The sequence below is a fragment of the Corapipo altera genome, unplaced genomic scaffold, assembly GCF_003945725.1.
Source record: "Corapipo altera isolate COAL_440 unplaced genomic scaffold, ASM394572v1 24b, whole genome shotgun sequence".
Classification (NCBI taxonomy): Eukaryota; Metazoa; Chordata; class Aves; order Passeriformes; family Pipridae; genus Corapipo; species Corapipo altera.
The window spans coordinates 14,002,257-14,017,264 of NW_020884888.1; the positions used below are offsets into that span (position 1 = coordinate 14,002,257).

Here is a 15,008-nt window from a genome sequence, read left to right on the forward strand (position 1 = left end):
TTCTGTACAGTAGTATGATATGTTCCCAAGTTCCCAACAAGTTGATTGTTTGGGGTTTTTTGTTGTGGTGGCTTTTTTGGTCGTTTGTTTTTAATTCAGTGTACACCCTTCTGCTCTGAAACTGCTCCACAGAGGATTCAAAATGCACTTAATGTGTGACTGTCATGACTGGTGCTGGTGTCAGGAGGAATGATCAAAGGTAGGTAGGTATGGTTAACATATGGTTAACAAATGCCTAGGTAGGTATAGTTAACAAACAAAGTTAAAATGGAAAGTATGCCACTACAATTGAGAATAACAATTTAAATGCACAGTCCAGGCCCACGGGAGGTTTATACCAAATGAAATCGTCTACTGCTGGCTGAACGTGGTGATATGAACCTGCTGCAGGTACACCTACCCAGTGCTGCAAGTTACCTTCCAGTTCTACTGCTGACATCATTTCTGTTTCCTGCCTAGGTATCAAAGATTGGCAATGGTAGTACTTTGAGCGAGAAAGTAGGAGGAATTGTGCTGAGGCCACTAAATTCATTTCACTCTAACTATGAAAAGAGCAGAGCAAACTTGAAACTGGCATCTCCTGGAAACCATTCTGTTTCTCACTGCAGATTCTGAGCATGAACAAATGTTTATTATTGATAAGACAGGTTAATAGTTTGTTTCTCACTGAACACAGGAACTTCAAAAAATGAATAGCACAAGGACAGACCTCCAACAGAGAGCAGTAAATGTGAAATGATTAAGCAGGAAAGGAATGAATAAGCTTAGACGCATGCCAAGAGTCATATTCCTAATACTGCTGCATGTCTGCACCAATGAAAACTCCAGCTGTTCAAATGTCACTGTAAACATGATCAATCTCCTTTCTTTCCTTATATAAGAATAAGAAATAAGGAAAGAAAAAATGAAATATTATTAGTACTATTTGAAACTGAGAAGAAAATTGGAGGAGAGTTCATTGTTCTCCTCATAACACATTCCTGCACTTGATTTAAGAATGGGAGCTATTAGGTTAGTTTGGATTATAAGGAGCAATGGAAGTCAATTACTTTTATTGTATGGCAGCTACCTCAAAGGTTTTTGAGAGATGAAGGTCAGCACATGACAGTTATCAAAGTATTAAATCTATTCAAGTTCTTGCATTTTTTTTTACCTATTATGTCTGATAATACAAGATGTGGTTTGCATTAGCACTCCCCAAACTCTCTGTGTACTAACTAGAAAATAACCGGAGTACCTTCATATGAAGTGAAATATATTTACTTTGCTAAAGCATGATCAATTAAAGTTCTCACATATTTGTAGGAGAGGAAACAAAAATCATATCTAGGGATTATGATACTTTTACTTTGTAACATCTAAATCCTTAGAGTTTATAGTGTAAAGATAATTTACAATAATGATCTACCCAAGCCCCTGAAGAACGGCTGACTACATAACACATCCACTAGCAATAAAACATAATGATAGGGCTCATGCTATGAAAAACTAACATTTGTTTACATAAATTACCCCCCATTTAGTAATTACATTGTATGACTGCCATAAGGTCAGGCAAAATGTAACCCTGGCAGAAGTAATACTGCATGTATTATAGTCTAGACAGAGATATGTTGGAGAATTATGGGGATAATTAATCAGCTAATGCTTTCCATGTATTTCATGATATGCAGAGCCACAATTCTAGAATAAAATATTTGTGCTAATGCAATCACTTCCCACTTTCTTAAAAGAAATAATACCAACTGCTGTTAGTATTCAGGTCAAAGAGTACCAAAGAAAAGAAAATTTTATAAATACATACAACCTCCCACACAGATGCACACAGATCTTTCTGTTTTATTAGCGAGTAATTATGTGTTTTCATTATAGATAATAATACTAGCAAAGTGTTTAATGTACTTATATATTCAGGTGAACAAATAATAAATTGATAATTTACAGATCATCCATGCATACACAAATGTGACATACAGCAGCAGTATGCCTCTGAACAAGCAGCACTTCATGCAAGTGTCTAGTCAAATAGGACACCTAAAACAAGCCATAAATTGCTTTTATAATCAAAGGAAGGAGATTAATTCCCTGAATGCCTCCAAGGTGGAAATGCTGTCTACTAAACTTTGGGTACCCCTGTTCTCTTTATTAAAAAAATACTCAATCAAAAAAAAACCAAACTGGGAAATCTGTGATTAATTCAGTGCCCAAATACTCTATTAGTTCCCTTTTCTATAATCTAATTGAAGGCAAAACCAAAACTAACAGTCCTCTCAAAGGTGAAGGAAACAAAGAAAGCAAATACATTGTTGCTGTAAAAACAATTAAAAATTCCCACATCATTGCTGCAAATTGTATGAAATTTCAGTTCAGAAAATTGCATTGTTCATATGAATTTCCCTCTTCCCCATTTCGGAGTTGGTGATCTCAGTGGAAGCCAGGTTCCTGCTGATTTTGCTGGTGGATCTTAGGTCTTGTGTGTGGACCAGTTGTCCTCAGTAACCTCCACAATCTAGTGACAGGGAAGGGTGACACTGAGAGTGGGCTAAGGAGGACTACACTGTTTTCAAAACAGATTCATGTCTAGTACAGAAGACATCATCCTAGTTATCTCACTGTCCTTGATATTAAATTAATAAAGCTGCACCCTCCTTCTTGAATTTGTCCCAGTTGGTTCTCTTAAATTTGTCCCAGTTGATCCCTCTCTTGTGCACAGTAAATGTTCATATAAACTCACAAATATTTGTTTCTGCCTCTTGATCATACTGTAGGTAAATGTAAACAGAGCCATGACACACTGCTGTGCTCCCTTTATCACATGGGCTATAAAAACGATGACATCCCACTGTGTTTCTTAACTAAAAATGAGATCTCCCTTGTTTCTGTGGTGTTACGGAAGTTCAACATTTCTGAGGTCACAAGCTGTGCCCAAGGCCAGGCAGCTTTAGATCTCGCTACTCACTGACTCCCAAGTGCTCATCCGAGCAGCCTGGAGAGCAACCAGACTGTTAGCACCAGCAGCTAACCCTAAGTAACCACCAAAAGTGCAAACAATGTTGCACATTTTCTCATATTTGCATCAATTAGAAGACACTCCTTAGAGTGAAGTCTGGCTACCAAAGTCAGCAGGTATAAAAATCAAAGTCTATCAATTTGACCGGTCTACTGAAAAACTTCCTCAACACAAATCAATTATATAAAGTGAACCCAGGGAATTAAATAAATTTTTTTTTGTAAATAAATATTTTTATTATCTATTGTATTAGGTATTTTTACTTAACTAGGGGATTAAAAGAAAACCCCAAACTCACATTTGTACATACATAATACTTACATTGTGCCCTTTCATGACTATCTCTTTTGAAACACTTTCCAAATATTGTTCTTTTACACACAGTAAATCAGATATAAAGATGGATGAATGACAGTAGGGGAAGAGGAATTTCACAATGCTACTGTCCTTCAAGAGAAAATGCTGAAGCTGTAACCAACTAACTATAATAAATGACTACCTGACAAAAAGAAATGAGCTGTGAAAGTAAAAAAAGCTACACTAGGACAAATACTTCAGAAGTACTTTGTCACTGAAACAGTATGCCTGTAGTGTGCAATCCTAACTAAAAATACTATCATAGAATCATGGAATGCTTTGGGTTGGAAGGGACTTTAAAGATCATCTAGTTCTAACCCCCCTGCTGTGGGTAGGGACCCCTTCCACTTGATCAAGTTGCTCAGAGTCCCATCCAATCCAGCCTTGAGCACTTCCAGGGATGGGGCATCCACTGTTTCTCTGGGCAACCTGTTCCAGTGCCTCACCATGCTCACAGTAAAGAATTTATTCCTAATATCTAATCTAAACCTACTCTCTTTAAGTTTGAAGCCAATCTGCCTTTCCCTGTCACTACAAGCTCTTGTAAAAGGACATCTATAAGGTAGATATTAAATATTTTCATAGTACATGCTTAGGCAGTTAAAACACTGGATTTTTTACCTTTTGCCAAAAGTAACATGTTTTTTCTTTCTCAAGAAAACTTTCCCAACAGTAATAAAGAACTTGAAAATACAACATTAAGCTAATTTAGGGAAGGCAGTAGGAAAAAAACCCACTAAAATCTACAAACATCTAGTATCTTTAACTCATTTTTAAAGAGAGAAGTCTTCCACCCTGCTTACCATATTAGACAGAAACTTAGTACAGACTTTTCTGGCAGAAGATATGAAAATCTTCTCCTCCTGTGCTGATGTTGCCTTTCTGAGGCACTGTCCACAAGGCTGTGTGTGTATCAATGAGTATTAGCTGGAAATCAGCATCACCTTATACCTTGCCTGAGTTTAGAACCTGCTCACTCCATGTGTGTGAGTGTTAGTTTGTATTATGTTCACAGAAGTATTCAAATTGGATTAAAATGATGAAATTGAACTGAATTACTGAAGGACATCACTTGCTTTTTATTTTAGTCTTTAAGAAGCCTCAATTTATCCCCAAATTAACTGTCCACTTTGGTAATCCTCTCAGAAAACGGGAAATCAATTTTATTGCAAGTAATGATCTTCATCTTTCTTTATCAATGTGTTCTTATTATATTGTCCTCTCTGATCAAAAAAAACCAACTTACAAAATGCTAAAACTCCTGTATGGAGATGTGCAGTGACAATAAGAATGCCATCTCAACATTTGCTGGGCAAAGTTTCACAAAAGATGACATTTAGAAATGAGCTTCTGCTTTTTGGTCTTCAGTTCAGACATTCTGAGTGGACTGCAAACTAAGCAGGCCTGGCAGTTCGCGGTCTATTTTATCACACCTCTCAGGAGCTGTATTTTTATTTATTTACTTATTTCATCAGAAGGGTTCCTGGGAAAATATTTCCAAAACAGATAAAAGTAGCAAAGCTTGTAAGTGTGGTTAGTAGGGACTGCAGGCCTTAGGGCTGCAGTGCTACAGTTATTATGGGAGAATAATAAGCACCAAAGCAACAAGCACCAAAGAACCCCAAACTTACCAAGTGTTATTTTATCATCTCTGGTGGAATTGAGTGAGCATACAAACTCTGTGTTTCTCATCCTTCTTGGGTAAATAAAACATCACCTTCTATCATCAGTCACCATGACTGTAAGTGGTGCTACAGAATTGTCACAATTAGCTTTCTTCTCATGCTGAGACAAATAATATTTTCTGTGGAGCCAGATTATATGAGTTTTTCGAAGTACCCATTCAAAAAGGACTATCCAGGATTTTGGATAGTTGACAAAGCCACAACAGAGGCACATTCTGGTTCCCACTGACACCTGTGGCCCTGTGATTCTTTCCAATGGGCCCAGACAGTTCAGACAGAACTGGTTCCATCTCTTCAACTTCCCATGCAGTGAATGCATAGGTATGCTCTAAAATACATGCGGTGCCACACTGGCTTGGGGGACTCTTCTCAAGAAGAAAACAGCTGTGCCACTGTGATATTCAGCTCTGCACTGGCCAGCAAGAAGTAGACCCGTTATTGTCAGTTGGGCTTGGAGTCAGCTCAAATCTAATCAACAGCACACCAAGACTCAGATCATACTTTATTACAGTGTCTGCCACGGTAACACTTGTTACCGCACAAATGAAAACTGTTCTGAAATTAAATAAACCCCACAAAGTCTAAGCCTTTTCACAATTCAATTTCACTTTCTTCCGAGCATTCCACACAGCTTAAACCTCTGACAGAAGGAAATGTAAATTAACACTACCTAACCATGCAAATAAGAGTGGACATTTAATTTTCACATTAGGCACTAGCTAACCAGCAGGCATGCAACCTGAAAAGAATTAAAATTACCAAAAGCTGGAAAATAATCAGTCATTCAAAATGTTTGAGATATTTAACACACCCCACATTGAAGGCTAGGACCATTCAGCCTAGGAGGTGGCACTTGGTAATTTTGTCATTGTTGTTGAGCCTAAGAATATCATAAGATGCAAGAAAAGGTACTGAGGCACATTCATTCTTTTCACAAATGTGTGAATGACACCAGGTTGAGTTGTTGGGTTTTTTTCCCTAAAAAAACACATGTACATTCATGTTATGAGAATAACAGATGCTAATTGAAGAATAGGAACTAAATTTCAGCTAGGTCCTAAGTTAGCACACTCTGACATATAGGTCCAGTATTTCCAATTTGTATCCAAACATGAAGTCTTACTGACACATGAGTGAGTTTCCTTGTTTGCCCAGGGATCAGATAAATAGTACTTTGAAGATGGATGTTGACAGATCACTTTTTGGCTATCTCCATGCAAAATCAATACACTGGGAGTTTGTTTTGCACTTGAGGGCAGATTTTCACAGAGTACCTCAGCATCTCATATCAGATAAAATGAAGTACCCACCAAAGCTTATTGTATTTTTTTAAGTACAGGAAAAAAAAAAGTGTATGGAGGCATGCTATACTATTTTTCAGACCAGAAAAAGAATACAAGGAGCATTCCATAACATCATTTTAGAAACAAAATTTAAGATCCTAATCAGCTTAAGCCCAGAATGAACTTCCAGAGCTATGTGAAATTTGTAGCATCAGTTTGGTATGTTAAAATAATGCTTTCACCAGGAATGCTTTCACCAGGAATGCTGAAAAAGCATTAAGCTTCAGAGTGCTATTTGAATGCCACAGCTATAATTAATACAGCATGACCTTGTATAAACTTTATAAATTTGTTCATGAATATGCAAAGTAGGAGTAACTACACTGTGAAAGAAAAAGTGGGCTGTTTAAGTGTCTGACATAGCTACACATTTAATTCTGTTGGTACTTTTCCCTTGAGTATTTTCTGAATAAAAATATTACAGCAGTAATCAGAGGACATGATCTATTCATACTAAAATATCCTTCTCCCCCTGTGTCTTAACACTAGACTTTTATTTCAGCTACATTTCTGAACAACTGTAGCATTCAGGAAGGAACAATCTCTTTAATATCTTGCAGAAATTAGCCTTCAAAACTTCAAGTTTAACTGGGATGCAATCGTTGTGGTCTCTCAGACTGGTTTGTGACTTTTTTTCAGGACTGGACTTTTCAGCTTCTTGAAAAGGTGAAATACACATTCCATAGCAGACTGACTCTTATTCATTCCCTGTGGATTTTACCATTTTGGTTTGTGGCTGGAAGACTAGGAATATGGCTGTGAATATTTACATGAGCTAGTGAAAATCTTTGGCCTTTTTAGAAATACATCTTGCATAGTTCATGCCCATGAAAGCAGCCTGTCTGAAAGTTTTTGAATTGGGGGGCCTGCAATATGACATTCAAACTCATTATCAACATCATCAAAACTACAAATGATTTTCAGACCTGGTAAGTCAGTGATGGTCTAGAAATACTCAAGAGCCTATAAAAAATAGGATCTTGTATTGACATCTACTCATTCAGAGGACTGGAGCATTTCTCCTATGTGAACAGTCTGCAAGAGCTGTATCTGTTCAGCCTGGAGGAGAAAAGGCTACAGGGAGGCCTCATTGCGGCCTTTCAGCAATTAAAGAGGGGTTTATAAAAATATGGAGATTGACTTTTTATGTGGGCTGATAGCAACAGGACAAGGGGGAAAACAAGAAAGGGGAGATTTAGACTAGATGTTCGGAGGAAATTCTTTATTGTGAGCATGGTGAGGCACTGGAACAGGTTGCCTAGAGAAGCGGTGGATGCCCCATCCCAGGAAGCGTTCAAGACCAGGTTGGGTGGGGCTTTGAACAACCTGGTCAAAGGTCAAAGGAAAGTGTCCCTGCAGGAGCGTTGGAACCAGATAATCTTTAGTGTGCCTTACAACCCAAAACATTCTGTGAATCTTTGATTCACTGCCTAAAATGTCTGCCATTAGGCAAATGCAACTTAGAGTTTACTATATTGTTTTAAAAGACAAGAAACATCCATTCAGCTCATTTTTCCTCCTGTGAAGTATGTTCCTATAAAATACTATGGGAGGCACTATCAACCTTACTAGAAAGTTTTTTTTTTAAATTCATCATCTACAAGTATTAGAGAACTTCTGAGCAAATACATTTAAAAGTAAGTAATATGCCATTCAGCTTTAACCTGGAAAGACAAGATGTAGAAATTGTGATCAAGATACATTAAACTGGAAATCACCTGGTAGTTATTTCTACAGTACATGTCAGGGACCCTTCTTGGTTTCTTCAAAATAATGGAAAGTTGACACTAGCTCCTCTATGTTCTCCACAGCTTGTAATTGCGGGGACCCAGGTGCAAAAATGATACAATTTTAGTAAGAATGTAAGTTTTAGTGAAAAGGGATTGAATGTCACAAAAATCAAGACACTAAAGCTAAGTTTTTCTTTGGTTTCTTGACAAGGCCTTCCTCTGCACTGACTTTCAACTCCAGGTCCCAGAGAAATTCCCAAGATGAGGAGAGCCCTCAGAAGCATGTGTGCTTTTCCACAATGGACATACCAGTATCGCCAGCATAACCCTGAAGCTTTGGAACTCTCTATAACTTGATTCAACATTGTAGTTATGGCCAAGTGGTGTTTAATTTATTAATGGTATGCCACTTGGTAGATTATGCAAAATACAATGTGTTTCACCACATTACCTTCACATAAAGAAGCTAGATACTTGCCATCAAATCTTCTGATGTGATTGTTCCTGGATGTTAATTATAACAGTTTTGTAATTTTAATAGCTCAAAATGTATTAAAAAGACAAGAACAGTGGTGATTACTCCTTTCTGTAGGATAAGACTAGATTTGAAGAGGTTAAGAGGAGGAAAAATTGCAAGTTTGGGTTTGGAAGTAGATAAACCTGTCCCAGTATCTCTCTAGGTAGTTTTCTCTCTCCCATGTCTCTAGTTTGCTGGAACTGCTTTTAGCAAATGTCCCTCCCTTGAGTAGGTTGTCAGTGGAAATACACAATTAATTTGAGTTTTGTCCTAACTTTGGATTCTGACAGAAAGCATGGGCTTTGGACAAAATGGCAAGGTCAGCCTGAGAAGAGCTCCTGGGCTCTAGAAAAGCATAGGAAGTACTAAGATGGGTTGGTAAGTCCAGCATCTCTATATCCGCCACAGAATCCGCAGGGATGGACAAAATGTGACTGTTTTGTTAATAGGAGGAGAATCATAAAATCAGCAGCAAAGCTCCTGGACCTACTGAACAAAACCAGCTCCATTTATACTCAACAGAAAATATTCAGAGTTTACACTAGTCAGTAAAGACAGAAAGGTATTGCAGCTCCCATAATCAGCCCTTCTATATCTGAATGCATATACACATGAACATGTGCACATATGTATATGTATCATTTTAGTCCTCTCAGAAACATGTTTCACATATACATATTGTCTTCATGTATGTTTCTTTAGAAACTAAACAGATGATAAATAATACAGTCTGTGCTATTTATTTTAGGCTGCCCCCGTGTCTTATTTTGTCAGTATGCAGCAGAATGCTCTATTCAAAACAGATTACAGAAGGTCCTAAGAATAGGAATCGATAGACTTTGGATGCCTAGAAGAGAACTGGAGGAGAAATAAGATGGTGAGAAAAATGCATTAGCTGTAAATGTTTGTGAAATAGATCATTCACACACAAACCAGTTAAAAACATTTGATATTAAGGCTTCACAGCTAACACAGTTTTTTGCATCTAAACCCAGATTAGAATTTTAAACCAGTAGAATCTTAAAATTCTTTAAAGTCCTCAGATAATATTCTGTTAACTCAAATCGATCTTAAATTCAGAGAAAAACAAGGTTCCACCAGATTGTACATCACAACAAAAACTCTTGAAAATATTTTTACCTGGGACTTTTTTCAGTTAAGTCTCTGGACAAGGATCTATAGCTTTATGATAACTAAGCTTGAAGTTTCAGGTTAAGACAACATTATGCAATGTGTCTCCTGTTGATTTTTAAATTTCTGATTAGAGATTGTAACCCCCCATAAACAACTGAGATTCCAAAGTCAGTTTTCACCTGACTATCCCTAATAAGTTTAAGTAAATCAGAAACTATAAACCAAAGATATGGTATTTCCCGAGCACAAATAGCGCAGTCACAGTTGAAATCCAAAAGGAAAAAAAAGAAGTCAAACTTTACCAGAGCTTAATGAGGTAAGGTACTAGCATCACAGTGGGGAGGCAAGTAAATTGGGTGCTTACTCCAAGCACACGTCACACTGAGGTCTGGCAATTTATGAAAGATGAATATTTAAATTTATAAATGATAGGTATAATGCTGTATTTAGATCTCTGAATTATCTAAACAATTTAAAAGCATTCAAGCTATGTAAAATTAATTCATACAATATTGTATTAAAACTATTTTCCTTTTTTAAATCAGAAAAGTATGCAAAGTGCAGTTTTTAAACAACATCTTTAAGGAACAGAGAAAATAAAAGGAGAAGAGAGTCTGTTGTTGCTCCTGTTTTTCACGTGATCTCATAATGATTTCAGTTGGATTACTGGGTGACTGGACTTATAGATTAGTTATAGTCTATAACTGGTTAGGAAAGATAATGAATAAGCAGACAGGAATACTAAAAATTGTAGTTAATAACCAACTTTTTAATTGAAAAGAAATGGAGAAAGGTGAAGATCAGCAGAAGGAATAACAGTGTGCAGTGAAAAAACCACAAAACAAAGATCTGACTATTCCTGTATCACGGCCATTGCAAACTACTTATTAGCATTGTATATGGGACAGATTATATTACAGCACCTCTCAGATATTATTTAAAGTTTTCAGCAGTGAATACACAGACAAGCAAAGTCACAGAAGACTGATTAAAATCCAAACCCAAATCCTCCTGGCATATTTACTAGCATTAAACCTATGTAGTACAACCTGGTGTCTCTAAAGTCTGTTAACATTACGTATTCAGAAGCATTTGTCAAGCATGCTGAATATCACTACTCTGTGATACTGTCACTGATAATCTTGATGCAACTGAATTTTAACCGTGTCCCCTCAAAAATGAGCTCTAGCAAAAGCAGAAAAAGAAAACAAGACAAAAAACCCAGAGTCTTAGAAGAAGTTCTTCTGTGGAAGATGACAATGAACTTCCCATTTACCAGATAAACACAGCACTATCTGAGCCAGCAACCACATTGCATCTTCTTGATTTACTTCCCTTGTCAAGTGAGATCTTTAAATGGAAATGCGAAACTTGTAACTAGTCCCAGGTGGAAACTGTGAGAGCTGTTCAATTTATTGAGGGTGGTAGTTATTTAAGGAATGCTAGCTAAAGTATGCTAAAGTACTACCAGAACAGAACATGCAAGACTCCAGTCATCTCCACAGAACTTATGATACTTTTTTCTGTCATTCACTGTTTCCACCAGCTTACAGTCCCATTATATTACATGAATTCAACATAAGAATCCAGTTACTATCTCAGAGGTCAGTGTCCACTTTTCTTTCCTGTAAAAACTTAAACTTGACATTTTGCTTATCTTCAACATCGACTGGGGAAAGGTAAACAAGAAAGTTCCCGCTGTTGTGAAGCAGTAGTAAGTTGCAACCCTCTCCAAATGTTCTGGCTCTGCCAAAGAGCATCCATACAGACTCAGTGGGATGAAACTAACTTAAGAAGATGGATGGAGGCCAAATAAATATCTGAAGCCATTAGGAGGACATAAAGGTGCCTTTGGGAAATAGGGAGGGTTTGATATTAGAAAGATATTAAAAAGCCATACTATGATTGAAGGGCCTGGTTTTAGAAGGAAGACCAACCTGCTCAGGACAGCATTTGAGCTGCTGCTACAGCTACCTGGGAAAGACTCAAGAGTTATAATATGCACAGTCTTTTGCAGGCAGATATGAGCTTATTTTGCAGGAGCTGACCAGAAGCCATTCTGCTATGACAGCATACCATCAAGCACTTGGTAGTAAGCCTTGCTGCAAAGCAGTGTGTATTAGATTAGGCAACGTACCATTCTCATGTGGCCCCAAGTCCTCAGGCTGACCCAGAATGCAGGCTACAGTAAGCTCACATCAGTTTGCAAATGGGCGTGCACATACACTCACAAGAAAAAAAAAAAGAAAGAAGAAAGATTTCAAGACCAGTGTGCAAATGAATCCATCAACTATGAGGTAGGGAGAACTGAGATTTGCAGGATCAGGGATGAGCATCAGTCCCTGAGAAGCAGTTGGGAAAAATTAACAGGAAGATGGAGCATACGGTGTGGGGAGATCAACACCACACATGCTCAGTCAGCGAAGGGGTACTGTGAAGCCCCAAATTTATAACAGATGCTTCTTTTCAGAGGCAGATTTTTAACTGAGATACATTGGAAATGTGAGACGTATAATGTGGTACAGGTCTTTGTGTAATAACTTCTATCACAGCGATTTGAACAACTTTTTTTTCTAGTGATTTGAATGCAATACGCATTTCAAAGTCAATACAACTCAGATACTAATACCTGGCTTCAGTCATATACCTCAAGATAGCTGGTACTCACTGAATCACATTTGCATTGTCCAATACAAGTATATTTGCAGTATATAAGTTATTACCTTCTATCTTTCATTCTCTTCTGATTACATATAAACCACCAATAATATTTATTACTTTTTCCCTTAAACTTTTCAAATACTACTTTGGAAAGGGAGAAATTTTGTTTGATGAAAGGCCACAAAGACAAAAAGGTGCTTGCTACAGAAAAAAATTCTGCTATTTCACTTTGCCTCCTATCAATTTTTTTTTTTTTATTTAACTCTTCAATGGATGATGTATGCTTTGGTTGCAGCTTACAACAGATTGTATTACTGATACAGACTATTCACTGTGTTATTTCCTGTGATGCATGTAAAAATATTAACTAATCAATTTATGTGTCTCTGAGATGGATTACAGATTATTTTTTCCAATATACCTGGAGAAAAAAAAATCAACGCTTGAAAGAACTTGCTTAATATCCTAAAATATTTCTAGAAAATTATATGCATTGGAATTCAGAAAGTGCTATGACTCAATCTTTTAGTAAGATTTTGTCAGAACCAAAACTCTTCTTACTCATCATATTTTTATTCTCACATCTACAGGACTTTTAGGAATGGACAGATCAAATTGCACATATTTATATAAGTGCATGCTGGCATTGCATATAGAAGTCTGGCATACAATTATAAACATAATTATCATACTTGTTAAGGATCTATTTAAGTCTTCTAGTTGTACAATGTTAAATTGGTTGGTCTCTTATTGAAATTAATTTCTCATCTTCACAGAGTAGAAAAAATCTACTTTGTATATTTATGATAACTCCAGCAATGGCATCTGGAACCTTATGACCTTACTTTTTGTGAACATCTTTATGACCTTCACTTTTTGTGCTGATTAAATTGGGCATAATAGTGAGAACATACTGACTTCACTTAAGCAATTGGGGAAACAGGACAAATCTACAAGGAAGAAAAGAAATGTAATATACAAGCTTGGATGAAAGCAGCTAAGAAAAGAAAAATAGAAACCCCCCAGCAGCCTTTCTAGAGATTGTTTTTGAATGTCCTGCATCTTCTTTTTTAATTCATTTCTAACTTTAAGTTTACATCACTGAAAGTCATCAACTTTGCTGACATACACACCAATCATTGACTTTACAAATGCCTAAGAATGAGAAATATCAATTCAAACCAAAGCAAGGTAAAGTAGATGTTTTGCAGTACTCACCTTAGGCACCCTGTGGCATTGCGCAGCACCTGGGATGAATGGAGTTGTATTTTATGATCATCCTGGAGCGGAGAGTTTTCCCATCCAGAGTGAGGGATGATCACTGCATTGGTCAACACTGCGAGGGCATCCTGGATTATTGGCATTTTCAGTGCATCACAGGAGGATAGATTCCAGAGAACTCCTACAAAGAAATAAGAGTACTAATAGTTAACATTAAAAAAAAAAAGTTTAAATAGTTTTTGTTTTAAAAAACCCAAACCAAAACAATATATTTCACAGTATTGGTGTGCTTAATTAAGCTGTTTCTGTCAAGAATAAACCAGACTACATGTAAATAGGGCTGACTGATACCTGCACACTTTTGCAGTGGGAATACAGCTTTGAATACACAACATGTAGTCACAGTAACCCTGGAAATTTCTCAGAGCTAAGCCTAAAAACTGAGCAGCTGGTTATGATCTAGGCCTACACAGGTTGTGAAGCACACATGAAATGAAGGAGTATTACAAGGAACTTTTTAGGGCTTAATCTTCAGATATCTTCCTTGTAAATAAAATTAATAAAAACAAATAGCAGAAAACAGGTTCTGATTTATACTAAAACTTTCACTGTTGATAGATACACATTGAGAGAACAAAACCACCCTGTGATCTTCAATGTAATGCAAGTAACTGCCTAGGCTAGTTGGTACTACAAGCAAAAAGACTTCCCACAACCTGATACAGCAGTATGGTATTATCCAAGCCTTCAACAAGTAATTTTTCATTTTGTAAATATTTTACTATACAAATGTACAGACAATTATTGTTTTTATACAGAAACAAGTTTAATGGTGCAATGCACAGGGAGATTTACTGAAGTTCAAAAAAAATCAACCCCCCTTCTCCTTCAATTCATAATGTGCCAAAGAAAAGGAAGAGAAATCAAGAGCCAAAGCTTTCTGAGCACGGCTCCAAAGATCAAGGCCACTGCTGATGTGTGACACAGAAAGCAGGCAAGAAATTGTTGGGAGCAAAAGACACCCTGCTTTCCATTCCCTTGTATATATTTGTGTATTTGCTGGGAAAGCACATTTGATTTTTGTGCTGTGTCAAGAGCCTGCTGCTGCTGGGCAGCTACTAGTTCTTGGGGAAGCTGGAGGGCAATATGTGGTTATGAAGAACGAGTGGTCTTTATTTTAGGCCAGCATCCTCCCAGGAGCAGCTGGAAGAGCAAGCCTGCCTCTTCATCACCTTCCCCTTGCCAACATTTGCCCTCTTCTCTAGAATACAAACCTACTCCTCCCTAGTCTCCTTCCAAAAGGACAGTAGTTTGGCCCCATACATGGCCTTGAGTGGCAAAAATGAGTTT

General features: G+C 37.2%; 1 protein-coding gene across 14 annotated transcripts in view; it reads right to left on the minus strand.

Moving 5' to 3' along the window:
* The window catches only part of CTNND2 (catenin delta 2), a 631,505-nt gene that overhangs the window by 114,440 nt on the left and 502,057 nt on the right, over nt 1-15,008 (minus strand). For all 14 annotated transcript variants that reach the window (XR_003527693.1, XM_027643865.1, XM_027643864.1 and 11 more), the window contains one exon: nt 13,656-13,839. Coding sequence is in view for 13 of the 14 variants with exons in the window: in XM_027643865.1 (XP_027499666.1) it covers nt 13,656-13,839 (184 nt within the window). In the remaining variant the exon portion in view is untranslated. The remainder of the gene's footprint in view (nt 1-13,655; nt 13,840-15,008) is intronic.